Raw genomic sequence first — 14882 nt, forward strand, 5'->3', positions numbered from 1 at the left:
CAGATGAAATTGTAGAAATGTATTGTGAATTGTGCAAAAAGAAAGGTAAACATCGTATCGCTGACGGATTTTGTGTGAATTGTGTCAAATATTTTTGCAAAAAATGCTTATCATATCATACCGATTTTTTACCTGATCATGTACATAAAGACAAGACTAATATGCCACAAGATGTGTGCTTAAACCCGTGTCCTAGTCACAGCGAGGAGATCATCAAATTCTACTGCTCAAGTTGCAACATGTTTTTCTGTTCTGAATGTAAGAAGAACGATCACAAGGAATGTAAAAATGTTCATCATTTACCCGAGCTTGTAAAAGATCTAGAAAAAGGAACAGAATTTTTTAACCTAAGGCAAAATTTAGATGTAGTTGTGGAAGAATCACAAAAACACGTTTCTGTTCTGGCTGAGGCTAAGAAATCTATGGAAGCAATGTGTAGTGCGGCATTGTCAGAAATAGATTCTATGAGGGACCAAATTATCGAATATATATAAATAGAAGTGTAGGAACAATAAAATCAGATTTGAAATCAATAGAAAACGCAGAAATGAAAACAATCCAAGATAATTGTTCAAAACTGTCTGCATTGATTTCCGAGACATCATCCATGAAATCTAAGATGGAACAGAAAGTACGGGAATGTAAAAGATGTGAATTGTTCATGGCCATGAAGGATATGCAAACGAAGCAAAAAATCCTACAGCAGAATGTATTGGAGGTGAAGCGACACAACTTGAGAGAATTTGAGTTTGAAGCAAATAGCAGTATAAAATCTTTGATGGAAAATCATATTCCGTTGGGAAATCTAGTTTTCAAACAGAATGTAGGTATCACCTGTATAAACGAGGAATCCGCACAAATGGTAAATATAGTTTTCATAATAATGATATTTACAATGACCCATATATAACACATTATAGTGATAATGATAATGATAATGAAAATGACAACAGCAACAATAACAGCAACAACAGTTATAATAATAATAATACTTATTATAATTGTCATTACTGTCATTTCTATTATGATGGGCTGATAGAGGACATTGTGATGAGGAGGTGGACATTAGCTTATCCGGTGCTGAATGTCCTCTACAAATTAGGAATTATCTAGGAATTATTTCATAATATTAAAACTCCGTCGACAGTTTAGGTCATGCTATTACTTCGGGAAGCTCATATGTTCTATGACACTCTGTCAAAAAAGTGTAATATGCTTTGTATAAATAACTTGGATAAGAGGTGGAAAAAAGTGTCAAACATTGCATTTCAACATATATTTATATATATTTTACTCATATGCTATTTGCTTATACCATTAAAGATATGAGCAAATGCTTATTTGGGTTATTCTGAAGGTCTAGATTCTCGATCCATTTTGATATATACGGCAAAACATATTTTCCCGGTATGTTTTTAAGTAAATACAAAAAACACTTGTACAGTGATCAATATAAAAGGCGACATAAACTTGACATATTTGTATTCAAACTTTACATTGAAATATTTTCTATATGCAGTCAAAGCCCACTGTAGATGTAGAAACACAGAAATCGTTCGTTGCAAACCAATTACACAAACCATTAATTAAAGGAGAGACATGGTAAGTTTTTATTTGAATATCTATATTATGTTTTTGATATATTAAATATTAATTTACCCGTCAATAAACTCGGAAACTTTGTACCTTCACAGTGTTTTCTAACTGCACCCGTTTCTCACGTATCTCACAAAACAGCGTTTCCAATATAATGACGAGACACTATACATTTTATATTTAAAGGCACGTTAGGTCCCAAAAATGCCTTTATTTTCATTTCTGTAGAGCTTTTTGTTTTTGGTTTACATTAATAGGTTCAAAAAAAGTTGGCTAATTATATTAATTATCTTACATTTAATAAAGTTATTATGATTCATTGTTTTGTATACATATCAAAAACTATTTGTTTGCATTTTGATACCGTGATGATAAATTATTTCACATGTAGGGCTAGTTTTTAGCTCGACTATTCGATAAGAATAAGTAGAGCTATTGCAGTCACCCGAGCGTCGGCGTCGGCGTCGGCGTCGGCGTAACCACTTATGTTAAAGTTTCTGTAATAGTTCAAATATTTTCAAAGTCCATAGACATATGGCTTTGAAACTTTGCACACTTGTTCACCATCATGATCCCAACCTGTAGACAGGAGGAGGTAACTCTATCAAGCATTTTGACAGAATTATGCCCCTTTTTCGACTTAGAATTTATGTTAAAGTTTTTGTAATAGTTCAAATATTTTCAAAGTCCATTGACATATGGCTTTGAAACTTTGCACACTTGTTCACCATCATGACCTTAACCTGTAGACAAGAGGAGGTAACTCTATCAAGCATTTTGACAGAATTATGCCCCTTTTTCGACTTAGAATTTATGTTAAAGTTTTTGTAATAGTTCAAATATTTTCAAAGTCCATTGACATATGGCTTTGAAACTTTGCACACTTGTTCACCATCATGACCCCAACCTGTAAACAGGAGGAGGTAACTGTATCAAGCATTTTTTTTACTATCAAGCACTAAGAATAGTCGAGCGTTGCTGTCCTACCGAGGGCTCTTGTTTCAAGTAACAAACATGTTGTAAGACCGCTATTTAAACGTTATAAATTTCTTGTTTACCCATTATTTATTCCGTTCTTAAGTATAATATGCCTTTAACGGATAATTCATGACCTTCTTTATAATCAAACTTTTTATTTACTCGAAAGGGGCGTCCGTGGCCGTGTGGTGAAGGTCGTTGAAGGTCGTTGACTTCAAACCATTTGCCCCTATCCGCTGTGCGTTCGAATCCCGGCAGGGACTTTGGATTCTTTCATGTGAAGAAGCTATCCAGCTAGTTTACAAAAACGCCGGTGGTTCTACTCAAGTGCCCGTTCGTGCCTGAAATAATGCACGGAAATGCACCCGAGGTCTTCATCCGCCAGTAAAGCTGGAACATCGCCATATAACATACTAGTATACTGTGTCGGTGTGACCCAATCAAACAAACAAATTTACTCGTAATAGTATAAACATAATAAAGTTATGATAATTTGACAAAATGTAACATTTTTATACGTTTATTCATTATGAATAATTACTATGGTTCGTATAATAAATTTTCTTGCATTAAAATGATCATTGTTGAAACGAACATTTTTAGTTGTGAGAACATATATTTCAAGCAAATTTCTTACAGATTCGGCTTTTTCAGAAATTTCGTTTTGTCTGTGTACACTGTCTTTATTTCGACCAATATTTGAGTCAATATGAACCACACTGGATAAATACCAAAATATTAAAAAAATCTTGAAAGAAGGTGATCCCTCGGAAGCATTGATCAGAACAGAATTACCTGAAAATTGCTGACTCGGTTTGATTGAGTCTGTACATAGGGATAATGGTACATAGGGATAATGAGAATAAGTGCAACATCCCTCACTCCTCCTAGCATGGACTTACTCAATTCTCAACACTAAATAGTTCTGGCATCAATGATCCCGAAGGACCAGAAAAATATAACAACACTGAAGTGAAGTACGGGTCAACAGTTTACAGCTGCCACACGGCACCTGACACCTGCTGTTGTGAATTATAAAAATCTGGAAAGAAAGTGATCCATCGGAAGCATTAATCAAAACAGAACTACATGAAAATTGCAGACTCGGTTTTGATTGAGTCTGAACATGAGGGATAATACATACGTGCAACATCCCTCACGCCCCCTATCACCAGCTTTAGCGTTACTCAATAGTGCTGGCATCAATGATTCCGAAGGACCAGAAAAATATAACAACACTAAAGTGAAGTACGGGGGCACCGTTTTACAGCTGTCACACTCAATTCTCAACACTTACTAGTGCTGGCATCAATGATCGGAAGGACTAGAAAAATATAACAATACTGAAGTGTAGTTAAATTGCAGTGGAAACGAAGGAATGTTTGCTTGGAGCAGACTTTACACCGTTTTTAGCTCGACTATTCGATAAGAATAAGTAGAGCTATTGTAGTCACCCGAGCGTCGGCGTCGGCGTCGGCGTCTGCGTTTGCGTCTGCGTCGGCGTAACCACTTATGTTAAAGTTTTTGAAATAGTTCAAATATTTTCAAAGTCCATTGACATATTGCTTTGAAACTTTGCACATTTTGTTCACCATCATTACCCCAACCTGTAAACAGGAGGAACTGTATCAAGCATTTTGACAGAATTATGCCCCTTTTTCGACTTAGAATTTACGTTAAAGTTTTTGTAATACCTCAAATATTTTCAAAGTCCTTTCACATATGGCTTTGAAACTTTGCACACTTGTTCACCATCATGCCCCAACCTGTAAACAGGAGGAGGTATCTGTATCAAGCATTTTTTTTTACTATCAAGCACTAAGAATAGTCGAGCGTTGCTGTCCTACCGACAGCTCTTGTTAGAAAATAATATCCTTACATAATTATCATCCTTATATTGGTCAGACTTAAAAAAATGTTCATGTGCTCATAGAGTGTTTGTTTCCCAAATTTCATTAGAATCTGTTCTAATAAATTTTGTTTTATAACATCGTTAAATAATTAATCTAAGTGTACAAAAGGATTTCTTGTGATTATTTATCCTTTCTTTCATAACATTAGGATGATTAATATTTTCTTTAAAAACATTATTGCGAGTTCATGTTAACATTTAAGTATGACAATTGTGTTGTTGTATTAAAAGATCCTTAAATGTTGAATGATTGGTAATTTAGGTACATTATTGATGTCAAATGGTTCAAACAGTGGAAAAGTTATGTTGGTTATGAGAGCTGGGACCACTTTAATGTAGGCGAGGAATCAGCTCATCCAGGACCTATAGACAATACCCCTATTTTTCAAGGTAATGTAATATTATATTAAACCATTTAAATATGAAATAATAATCTTACCCTTAATTGTTTTGAAAAGAGCTGATTTATTACACATTTTATTTTCTTATTTATCTTATATAATATATATTATATGCATTACTTTAAAGGGTTAGTTTCTTTATGTGTATAATCAAACAACCTGCAACAATGGTTTTGATTTTTTTGTTCAAAGTACACATATACATATCTATTTTAATATCACTTTAATAATAAGTTTTGTTTTGAATATATTTAGAGGTCGATTCTTGATTGCTGCTCGCCATTATGCAATTATTGATCGATGATGTCAATAATGGCCGCAAACCTGAAGTAATCGATGGCCATTATCACATAATGGCGAGCAGAAAGCAAGATAATTGCATATTACAAATGGTGTTTACATTGGCCAAATTTGATATATTTTAATCATACCAAACCATTGCTTTCAAAATCGTGCAATCTACTTTGTCGTTACCAAAACATCTTACCGGAAACTTAAGTTTTTCCATTTCAGCATGTGCATTTGCAAATAGTTCCAAAAAGACCTTTTTTTGAATTGTTTTCTAAGCTAGCATCACATCAGTTAATAAAGAATGTGTAACAAAAGTGTAAAATAAATCTATTTAGCACAGGTAACCTGCACCTTAAATCCAGCGATCCCAAACTTAAGTCATTGTTGGGCGATTTCTTACTCTTAGGGAATGTACCTACCAATTATAAAAGTGAATGAATTAAGACTGTATAAGCAAAGTGTAAAAAAAAAAATAATTGTAACACTGACTGGCCCCATGCTACATATAATCGTAACGGGCCATTCATGGTATGCTCCTACCAAATTAAAAAGATTTTTTAATCAAGCGAAAGGGAAAAACATCTTTTTACCGAGCACTTCTCTAAATAAGACGACTACCCAATGTAACTTTGTTGATAAATAAAGCTGTATAAGCAAAAGAATAAAAAAAATTGTTTCAAGCACAGATGACTATGACCTTAAATCAAGTGCCCCAAAACTCCAACTCCACCCAAACGTAAACGACTACCCATGGTATCTACTCATAAAATACATGAATTCATGAAGTTAATTTCACGAATTCGTGAAGATAAAATCTTGAATTTTAAGATTTTTTAAACAGTTGCCCTTAAATCTTTGCCAATTCCGTGTAAAAGACCCGTTGTAATTAAAAACTACGCCTAAATAGTTAAAATTGTCAGAAATTTCTAAAAAAAATAGCATTTCATTATCTTTTAAAGGTCCTCTTTTCCTAAAAAAACATTATTTTGGTTTTATTATCAGCCACCTCTAAACTCACTTTCTACAATATTCATATAAATTGTTCAAACTAGCTTGTAAATCCATTTTATCCAGAATGCCATATCGTCTGCAAAAAGCAAAATGATGAAACATATCGAATAATGGAAAACTAATGTCTTCTTGTTTTCAATATAAATAACATATACATTGCATTTAAAGTTACATTTAGCAATTGAGACATTACACATGTATGCAGATACAAAAGTAATAACAGTTACTGCTGATGTTCTTTTATGATTTAAAGAAACATAATTGATAAGATGATTAATTAATAAAAATACAGACATGGCCCTTAAGTTGACTATGTTATACTACTTATCCCCCAAACTATGCTTATGAAATAATCTATGCAGTGTAAGTGTTCTAAATTATTAAATTATTGTATCTATGTTTTACCTTTCAGAAGGAACGGATAAACTGAAAGAACACTTGATAGATGATTTAGATTATGGACTTGTTCCTGAAGAATGTTGGCAAATGTTGCTGTCTTGGTATGGACTATTGGAAGGACAGGTAACAGTTATTTTATGTGTGAATATCTCTGTACGGTACGGTGTTCCGTTTGGACACGTTTGGACAATCGTGACATTTTATTTATTCTGTACCCGCGATGCACGATGGTACGATGGTGAAAACGCGATGGCACGATGGTACGATGGTGAAAACACGATGGTACGATGGTGAAGTCACGATGGTACGATGATGAAATCGCGATGGTGCGATAGTACGATGGTGAAAACGCGATGTTACATCGCGTTTCACCATCGTACCATCGTGATTTCACCATCGTACCATCGTGTTTTCACCATCGCACCATCGCACCATCGTGCCATCGCGCTTTCACCATCGTGCCATCGCGATTTCACCATTGTACCATCGCGATTTCACCATCGTACCATCGCAATTTCACCATCGTACCATCGCGTTTTCACCATCGTACCATCGTGTTTTTACCATCGTACCATCGCACCATCGCGCCATCGTGTTTTCACCATCGTGCCATCGCGTTTTCACCATCGTACCATCGCACTTTCACCATCGTACCATCGCGATTTCACCATCGTACCATCGTGCATCGCGGATGCAGAATACAGAAAACGCGATGGCACGATGGTACGATGGTGAAAACACGATGGTACGATGGTGAAAACGCGATGGTACGGTGGTGAAATCACGATGGTACGATGGTGAAAACGCGATGTAACATCGCGTTTTCACCATCGTACTATCGCGCCATCGCGATTTCACCATCGTACCATCGCGTTTTCACCATCGTATCATCGTGCATCGCGGGTACAGAATAAATAAAATGTCACGATTGTCCAAACGGAACACCGTAGTACGGTATGTTTATCAAATAACGTTTTTTGAGGGTGTACATACTCTTGAGCATTTTCTTTGAATTAGACAATAAACACAACCATTATAATAAACACTGGGGATAGAAAGTGGCGATAAAGTGTTCATATTGTAAGTAACATAAAACATAACATAAAAAATGTTATATTGTTAGTGCATGTACAGTATATGGAATCAATAGAGCAAGAACAATGTGTTTTGTCTCAAAGTTAACAGCATTATTTGATTCAACAAATTAATATGATCATTATTCAAGGTACAGAAGCGAAAAATATATTTTGTAATACAGATTTTCGAAATAATTTTCCAGTCGTGTTGTATGTTTTGTTTGTTCAGAAACCATTACCAAGAAAAGTGATAGAAGAAGGTACTTATAGTAAATCTTTGAAAGTGGAAGTTTACCCTTGGCATATAAAGATTTGTGATAACTCTAAACCAGATGCTGTCATTACAAAACTTTTCAGCAGAAGTGATACAATCCGTAAGATCATTTTTTTTTATTATATATCCTTTTTTAAAGTTTATGTTTTGACCTTTTTACAAAATTAAGAAAAACATAAATACTGAGATAAAACTATTTCGAACTGGTCAAATTAAAATGCTTAGACTGTTACTTATGTAAAAGGAAAACAAAACAAATAAACAAACAAACAAACATATAAATAAATAAAATCATGTTTAATATTCTTACATTTTCACATTATTAACATTAATTCATTATTCCATTCATATGTAGGCAACCTTGAAGAAGAAATGCGTAGGGAATTTAGCATATCCAATGATAAAGAAGTCCGGTTATGGAGTAGGTATATGACAAACACGTACGAACAGTTGACCAAAAAAGACAATACGTTACAGGATGCAGGGTTATATCAGGGTCAATTAATCGTGATAGAGCAGAAAAATCCCGACGGAACATGGCCTAGAAAAATTATAAAAAAAAAAGATTAAATAAAAAAGTAACGTAAGTAGCGTGTATGGTTTTAAGTTGATAAAAAAATTGTATAACAAAATGAACAGAATTTGGTTTAAGAAAGGTTGAATCTTAAAAAGTGAAAATGGATATTTAGCTAAAGGAACGATATTCATTACGGCTATAACTATAATACATCATGTTAACAAATGCATTTGCACAAAGTTTATGTATATGCATTTCATAAACGACAAGATTATTTAAATGCTTTATAGAGGAAGAACTATTGTATTTATTAGAGTAGAGCAAATTCAGTAACTTTTTCATGTTTCTTTCATTTTAATTGGTAAAATACCATACTTTGACTTTCGTAACACCCTCTTTGATTGTTTACCTTGTATCTGTATATATGCTAATAAAATTTTGTCATTGTTAGTCACATACATGTTTATGCTATGGTATATGCCGCAGTGTTGTATATATGCAAATGAATGAATAAACTTTCTGTTCTGTTCTGATTAAAATATAAAAAAAATAAAATATAAAACTTGCAATATTGCCTGATGCATCTTTTCAGCTCTTCAGACATTTTGGTACATATATAATAATAAATCATTGTATTTCTTTAATAGCCTTTCTCTGAATGTCTCTATCAGAAGTGTCGTTTTTGCATCCGGATATTTACAATTATTACGAAAGCATTTTTGCCAGTCTAAGTGAACATATTTTACAAGATATTTAGAACCTTTTTTATTTCAAGGTTCCTTATAATGTATTATTATAAATTGTGTTGTACATGTTTTAGGTGTACATTTCTTAAAAATGTCAATGCTTTCTTTATCTCACCTGTCCTCCTTACGATTTAATAAACATGAACTATGATCTACATATCTTGTGTCAATAGAGGATAAATTTAATCAATACAAGTATAATCAATATTAACGATATAATCATATTTGTTCTGACACGGTTTGTGATAGCGTTATGTAGATTAAATACGTTTTCGATTAAAATAGATACATGTATATATGTCAAATCTTTACTAATGTTAGCTTAGGACATGTGTATTCTTTTTTTTATTCATCTATTTCAACTATTTGTTTTGGTAAATATTGAATCAAAATTCAAAACATTTACATTAACTAGTGTGATTTAAATAAGTGAAATACAAACATTAATGTATATAATATTTGTATAGTTTGTCGTTCACTGTATTCTGTATGTTTACAATTTCATAACGAAAATAATGTATTGTATATGTTCATTGTTATTGTATAATTATGTTCATTGTTCGTTATGTTGTAATAACCTGTAGACATTAAAGAACGCCAAGGGAAGAAAGCGAATGCCAAAAATGTACCATAGATGTAATATAAAACTAGTTTTATTAAAAAAATTCCTCCAAATATGTCCAAAAATTATAACTAAAGGAAACAATTTGTAATACCATATTTCTGTTCATGGCCTTCTATTAAAATTCGAATTATTGATTTATCAAACTATGAATACTTTGTTTTGCAAAAAAGAGCTACAAAATATTTTGATTTTAGTATATTGAATATATATGTACTAAAAAGATCAATTAATCAAAATGTTGTTTTGTATCATTTTTCTGTAAATTAGTATGCACGTTTATCACTGGCTATATGTATGCTCGTGTTATTATTTGCCAAATAAAGATTTTGTTATGTATATTGTTTTTATGGGCTTATCAGCTTTATTTGATTAAAATAAATGTCTGTAAAATGCAGTCAACGAAAATTATAGATCTACATGTAGAGAGGTGCATAGATATTTTTTCCATATATATAAGCTTGACAACGTCAAGGTTTAATTGTGACGTTTATAGGTAAGATCTAAAAATGAAACTTGCAGAAACCATTTTAGCTCACCAGAACGGAAGGTTCAGGGTTAGCTATGAGTATCAAAGGGGGATGCTCCGGTGTCCGTCGTCATGCGTCAACATTTTTTTCCTCTGAAACTGCTGGGCAAATCTACTTCGAATTTGGTCTGAAGCATAATTGTGACAGTCGCACTTTAATTCGTTCATATCATTTGAATTCGCCCCTTTTAGGTGCCAACAGAGCTAAAAATAGAAAACTCTTAGAACTAATTGATGGATGATCACCAAATTTTGTCTGTAGCATTCTTAGATAATCTGTTATCAAATTTGTTCAAAATTTATTTTATCCGCTCATATCATTTCAATTTGCCCCTTTTAGGTGCAGAGCTAAAATGGAATTTTTTAAACATCTCCTACTAAACTAATGATGGAATGATAACCAAACTTTGTCTATAGCATTCTTATGTAGTCTTTTATCAAATTTGTTAATATTAATTTGATATGCATCTTTTAGGGGCCGCTTAAGCTCAAAATAGAAACAGCTTTTCTATTTTTCTCTTCTTCTTTTGAATTAATTGATTGATGAATGATCGCCAAACTTTGTCTTCTGCATTCTTAGAGGATTTTTATCAAGTTTGCTCAAATAAATTTGATGGCCTATTTTCAGGGGCCGCTAGATCTGAAAAAGGGAAAAAGAAATATGTAAACATCATCTTCAACTGAACTGATATCACTAGTGTTTGCTTGCACCTTTCCTTTTTTTAGAATTTACCAAATTAATGCTATTGGTTACTTTTATGACCTCGAGAGTCAAAAATAGAAACATTTTTTAATAGCTTTTCGAAATAAATTGTTTGAAATACTAACTAGATCTGTCTATTTCTTACTATGTTTTGCTTTTTATGTCAAACCCTTTAACATAACCATAGCTGCCACTTCATGTATTATTTTCAATACAAGCAGACATATTATTATAGAGGCTACCGTGGGCACCATGTTAAAATCGTTGACTTTAAATCATTTTCCTCTCACCACTTTAGGTTCGATACGATTGGTATTTTGGATTCTAACCATCTAGCTAGCATACATAATGTAGGTGGTCCTACACTGGTGCCCACTCTATTTGAACATATTATTAGGCCTAAAATAGTTATGGTTAGGGTAACCCTACCCTTACTAGCAAAATCTTCTGACCCTAATTTGTTTGATGTTTTTTCAGTGCGATTCGTTAGCATTTTATAGTCCGTATCACATTTTCAGCTCTAACAGGTAAGGAAAAGACAAACTGAATAAATCTTAATGAAGAAAATTGGCATTAAAACACTTAAAATGATGTCAGTATGAACAAGTTCAATGATTAAATAATAATAATAATAATAATAATAATAAAAAAAACCTACATACCCTACCTATTTTAAATGGACATGTTAACCTAACCACAACATGCCTTATGAAGCACACCAGTATTGAAACCTAAAAGTCTTAAGAAGTAAATTGGCTGAAGTCTACATATTTTACCAAGTAACAACAATATTCGCTGTTGAAATGCCCAAAACAAACATGATAATTATATAAACATTATTTTCCTTTCATGGATGATTCACACCAAAAAACTTCCGTAAAAATAGTGTACTTGCCTATCTCATACTGTTCGCAAATACATTTTACAAATAAAAATGTAAATGATTGTACTTTTCAAAAACAGTGATAAAAATAAGCAATTGTCCGTTGAAAATTGGCTGGGAAAGTTAGTCACGATATTTACTGTTCCGCCAAGCAAGTTCTTTTTTCACGAAAAAGAATCCATTCCTTTTTCCTTCTTTTCCGTAGTTTTTGCTTTTTGAGTTGTATAATAGCCAACTGTTATCCTGATTAATAATTGATTGAATGAAAAAGGAATTAAAAAGGTTCCAGTATGAAAAGGAATTTAGAAAGCGTGAGTTAACATGCTTAACTTGCCAGATGTACAGTAACAACAAACTTGGGTCATTTGTGAAAGGAAAAAACATACCCCCGAACAATCGGTGTTGGGAAATTATATACTAGTAACTTAAGGGGCAAATTGAAATTGAGCTGGACTTGCATTTCAAGTTCATTTGAAAAATTCTTTTTTCTAACACTGAAAAAACAACAACAAAAAACAAAAAAAAAACAACAATTATTTCTGGTGAGCGATTCAGGGTCATTATGACCCTATTGTTTGTTTAGTGATTACTATATGAAACTTTAATGGTACGAATGTAAAAAAACTAACAAAGCATATGAGCTGTAATGACAGACTTTTTAATTAACGATATAGACGTTTTTTAACAGTGCTGTAAAGTTGGATTCCAACTACAACAGGTTATATAATAATACATATGTAACATAATATTATTCAAGAAGTGTTTTTTCCGTAAATTTGTCAATCTTTACATTAAAAATAGATTGTGTTCGCGTTTTTTGATTTTTTTCGGGACGAAGAGCCGTTCTAGATCGATTTTGACTTTCTGTAAAATATACAAGGAGGGAACCTGAATATAAAAAGGAATCTTCATTGGTCATTGTTTAAGATCGGAAATTCTCATTTTGCAAATTCTATCATTAGTTTTAAGTTGAATTTAAAGGATCTTTCCCCTTGAAAAGAATTTTATTAAAATATTTCTAAATGGTCAAAAATGGGTTTTCCGGAAACAAACTTCCATGTTAAATTGCTCAGATTGATTTGAAAGCTGCTGAACTTTTCCTGCCCAATAATTAATTTACAACATCTTTGATTATTTCATTTATTCATTTCGTAGATATCTTATTATCAACATAAGAATTTTACCGAGTTTTTAAATGACATTCTAAAAAAACGAGTTTTTTACCCAAAAACGTCAGAACAAAATCACGGAAAAAAACATGTGCATCCCAAAAAGACAAATGCAAGTAAACCCGTTTTAACCTTTTTGGTTGTCTTTTTAAAAAGTTTTTTTGGGTTTTTTTTTTGTTTTTTTTTTCAATGGCATATTCCCCCAAATTCGAATATAAATTAAACTTTTTACATTTAAAACACAAAAATTTTTACTTGTTAAACTTTCTGGCAACAGGGAAATTTTTTTACGTTGGGCCTGTTTTGTTTTACTAACTGGTAGTAAACTAAAAAAAATGTTTTATTTTCGGAAAATGCTCTTCTTAAAAAAAATATCCTCATTTTCAATTAACTCATTTTTTAGTGTAATATATAACATATATTCACCCAAATACCAAAAAATTTTATTTGTATAAAATCCCCCTTTAATTTTAACTCGATAGATATATCTAAACATACAATTATCTTTTCTCTTTTAATAATATAACAAAACATCTATCCCCAGATATAACAGATACAAGGAAAACACTCTATCCCCAGATATAAAGACACGAGGAAAACACATCTATCCCCTGATATACAGATACAAGGAAAACACTCTATCCCAAGACATAAACATACACAAGGAAAACACTCTATCCCCCAGATATACAGATACAAGGAAAACATTCTATCCCCCAGATATACAGATACAAGGAAAACACTCTATCCCCAGATATAAAGACACGAGGAAAACAATCTATCCCCCGATATACAGATACAAGGAAAACATCCCCAGATATCTACACTCTATCCCCAGATATACGAGGAAAACAATATATCCCTGATATACAGATACAAGGAAAGCATTCTACAGATATACAGATACAAGGAAAACACTCTGTCCTCAGATATACAGAACATAAGGAAAACATTCTATCCCCAGATATAAAGACACGAGGAAAACAATATATCCCCAGATATACAGATACAAGGAAAACACTCTATCCCCAGATATACAGATACAAGGAAAACACTCTATCCCCAGATATAAAGACACGACGAAAACAATATATCCCCTGATATACAGATACAAGGAAAACATTCTATCCCAAGACAAACATACACAAGGAAAACACTCTATCCCCCGATATACAGATACAAGGAAAACATTCTACCCCAAGATATACAGATACAAGGAAAACACTCTATCCACAGATATAAAGACACGAGGAAAACAATCTATCCCCCGATATACAGATACAAGGAAAACATTCTATCCCTAGATATACAGATACAAGGAAAACACTCTATCCCTAGATATACAGATACAAGGAAAACACTCTATCCCAAGATATACAGATACAAGGAAAAACACTCTGTCCTCAGATATACAGACATAAGGAAACCGATATATCCCCAGGTATACAGACATAAGGATAACAGGTCCCAGGTATACAGACATAAGGATAACACTCTATCCCCAGATATACAGATACAAGAAAACACTCTATCCCCAGATGTACAGACACAAGGAAAACATTCTATCCCAAGACAAACATACACAAGGAAAACACTCTATCCCCCGATATACAGATACAAGGAAAACACTCTATCCCCAGATATAAAGACACGAGGAAAACAATATATCCCCTGAGATACAGATACAAGGAAAACATTCTATCCCCAGATATACAGATACAAGGAAAACACTCTATCCCCAGATATAAAGACACGAGGAAAACAATATATCCCCT

General features: G+C 32.8%; 1 protein-coding gene across 2 annotated transcripts in view; it reads left to right on the top strand.

Moving 5' to 3' along the window:
• The window catches only part of LOC132725610 (ubiquitin carboxyl-terminal hydrolase 15-like), a 66427-nt gene extending 54931 nt beyond the window's left edge, over positions 1-11496 (top strand). Inside the window, exons 1-6 of one of the 2 annotated variants that reach the window (XM_060710754.1) lie at positions 544-862; positions 1520-1602; positions 4749-4876; positions 6602-6711; positions 7894-8038; positions 8294-11492. In XM_060710754.1, the coding sequence (XP_060566737.1) occupies positions 548-862; positions 1520-1602; positions 4749-4876; positions 6602-6711; positions 7894-8038; positions 8294-8508 (996 nt within the window). In that variant the 5' untranslated portion in view covers positions 544-547 and the 3' untranslated portion in view covers positions 8509-11492. Of the gene's footprint in view, positions 1-543; positions 863-1519; positions 1603-4748; positions 4877-6601; positions 6712-7893; positions 8039-8293 lie in introns of those variants that run through there. The other variant, XM_060710755.1, reaches the window with a different exon arrangement.
• The last annotated feature ends 3386 nt before the right edge of the window (positions 11497-14882 follow it).

This window comes from Ruditapes philippinarum, unplaced genomic scaffold (assembly GCF_026571515.1).
Source record: "Ruditapes philippinarum isolate M1 unplaced genomic scaffold, ASM2657151v2 ctg4469_1_1_1_1, whole genome shotgun sequence".
NCBI lineage: Eukaryota > Metazoa > Mollusca > Bivalvia > Venerida > Veneridae > Ruditapes > Ruditapes philippinarum.